This window comes from Etheostoma spectabile, chromosome 11, assembly GCF_008692095.1.
Source record: "Etheostoma spectabile isolate EspeVRDwgs_2016 chromosome 11, UIUC_Espe_1.0, whole genome shotgun sequence".
In the NCBI taxonomy this organism is placed as follows: Eukaryota; Metazoa; Chordata; class Actinopteri; order Perciformes; family Percidae; genus Etheostoma; species Etheostoma spectabile.
In genome coordinates, this window is record NC_045743.1 from 20,143,168 (window position 1) to 20,146,040 (window position 2,873).

Sequence of the window (2,873 nt, forward strand, 5' to 3'; positions counted from 1 at the left end):
GAGAGCAGCAGAGACGAGTGATTAACATGGTGACCACAGTGCTATCAGCTGGGCTGAAGCACCCGTTCTCTTCTCTTCCTCTTTGCTCTCGCTCTGGAGAAACCTGCGTGTGTGGCGGGAAGACGATGCAAGACCTACGTTTGGTAAAATTGTCCAGACTGTGCCCACCTCGGAGCGTAGTGACATGATATTTAATGCGTCCCGGCAGATCAGATGACAAAGGTCGCATTGAAAAGACAAGTGTAACCACGGTCTTTAATGCACATGGTTTTGTAATGGTACAGGTGTCCACATATAGCGAAGTGCATGGTACATAATGATAATATCATCTTGTTTCATAGACCCATAATTACCCCATAATGCACGGCACAGTCCCATCCGGCTTTGTGTCATCCAGTGTCAGGCCGATGGGAGCGCCTTCCTCCTCAATCACCATGCTGCCACAGTAACCTGGCAACACACCAGCGTTCAACAAAGAGTGTAAAACAGCCATATTCAACAAGGGGTCCGTGACCCCCTAAGGGGTCGCCCAAAGAAAATATACAATAATATGAATCCAACATATAAAAATACCAAAGACAAAAAAAACACATTGAGGATAGGATCCACATGCATGTTAAACATTAAAACATGATGCATAAATACTACATTAATATCAATTTGTTTTCATCCATATTGGGCCTTTTTAACATGCACTTAAGTACTTTATGTACATACAATATATTGTATGTATGAAGGTAGGGGCTCTCTCTTTCAGCTAAAGGGTACACACACCAGCGCACGCACGCACACACACACACCACACACACACACACACACACACACACACACGCACACGCACAAGCCACACGCACACGCACACGCACAACGCACACCGCCACGCACTACAGCCTTTTCTTCCCTCTTGCTAAATACCTTTTTTCCTCCAGAAGTTCTCTTTGTAGTAGACCATGCACTTGATGACGGAGCCCATGGGGACGCGGTTGATCAGCTGGTTCCTCAGAGGCGGCAGCTCGGGGTTAAAGTGCATCTTCAGGTTCAGAGCGGGAGGGGTGGCCACGATCACGTACTTGGCCTAAGACGAAGACAAACACATAAAAAAGAGAGGAGACAAAATTGAGCTGGGCAGTTTGTCAATATTATATCATATTGATATAGACATTGTGATATGAGACTAGATATCATCTTCAATTTTGGATATCGTGTTATGTGTTGTCTTTTCCTGGTTTAAAAGGCCGCATTACATTAAGTGAAGTCATTTTCTGAACCTACCAGACTATTGCCTTTTCACACTTAGTCATTATATCCACATTAATGATGATTATTTATCAAAAATCTCATTGTGTGAATATGTTGTGAAAGCACCAATAGTTAACACTACAATATCGTTGCGGTATTGATATTGAGGTATTTGTTCAAAAAATATCGGAAACAAATAGGATGGGGCAGAGTGAGCTGCAGCACATGGAACACGGCTGCAAGATGCAAAAGCAGCCAGTGGAGGGCAGCAGAGAACAATATCTCCAGCTGCTGTGTGTCATCTTCTTGTGTCTAAGGACTGTGTTATGTCAGATTGTGCAGCATTCAAATATTGCATGTGTTTAGACTGCAGTGCTGGAAGAACTCGGTTTGTTTGCTTCAATTGCTCAATTTCAATATAAGTCCTGCATTCAAAATCCTTTTTAACTAATTACTATCATCAGCTAAATGTACTTAAAGAGTCAAGTAACAGTGAAAACACACCAGGCGCGTAAACATTGCGTCTAGCAGCGTAGCGCAGACTATTTTTTTTGGCGCCTATGTTCTCCAATCTGTCCGGCCCACAGGCTGCAGTGATATTTTTGGCGTCTCCTCTATTTCTTATGCAAGACACGAGCGTATGTGTCAAGCCAGGCAGGTTAATCACATAGAGGAAGACCACAGAGAGTGAGGGAGGGAGAGGGGGAGAGAGAGAGAGAGGAGGAGAGGAGATGAGGGAGGAGAGAGAGAGAGAGAGAGAGAGAGAGAGAGAGAGAGAGAGAGAGAGAGAGAGAAGGATCGCTTTGTGACCGGCGCATAGAAATATGCGTCAGTTATGAATGGCCAGGCGCGGGATGCGGTACGTATCTACGCTAAGCGGGCTATACACAAAGCTTTTGTGCTTGTGTGTTTTTGCTGTATAAGTACTCGTTGTGTAGGGGAAAACCCCTGTAACCAGTGGTGTAGTCTACGTGATAAGTGATCCGCAGGTACACGCCCTATACCCACTAGGAAAGGTCAAATCTTTTCATATACCTAACTAAAAAAGTACATTACATGACATTAGCTAACCTTTTTATCCGAAGCAACTTACAATTGCTATTTGTGTCAGATAGCACGCCTCTGGAGCAACTAGGGGTTAAGTGTCTTGCTCAGGGACACATTGGTTGATGTATCGCAGTGGGAATTGAACCCAGATCTCCCACACCAAAGGCATGTGTCATATCCACTGCGCCATCACCACCCAGAAAGCATGAGGATGACGTTAACGTAATGACGCAACAAGGTTTTGTGACCGAACTTTCACGCTTTTCCCACCCGTCTGTGTTGCGAGTCGCGTGGGAAAATCAACACAGATGCTTGGCATTCATTCTCTGCGCAAATATGAAATATATAACAAAAGCAGATTCAAACAACGCCGTACACTGGGGTTTTGGTAAGCCCGTCCCTAAAGCTACTCCCTTTTCGGGTAACGCTGCCGCCGACGTTAACGTTACAGAAACTACAGAAAACGAGCCAGATGACGCTGATGCTATACACAGCAGAAAACACATACATACTAGAAGTACTCCGAAATACTCCTGTATTTACATACATACATACATACACACCTGGACTTACATTAATACCTGGTC

General features: G+C 44.5%; 1 protein-coding gene across 1 annotated transcript in view; it reads right to left on the reverse strand.

Moving 5' to 3' along the window:
* mao (monoamine oxidase) overlaps positions 1-2,873 on the reverse strand; it is a 58,319-nt gene that overhangs the window by 5,729 nt on the left and 49,717 nt on the right. The window contains 2 exon segments of the mRNA XM_032529386.1: positions 354-450; positions 916-1,075. Of these exon segments, the coding sequence (XP_032385277.1) occupies positions 354-450; positions 916-1,075 (257 nt within the window).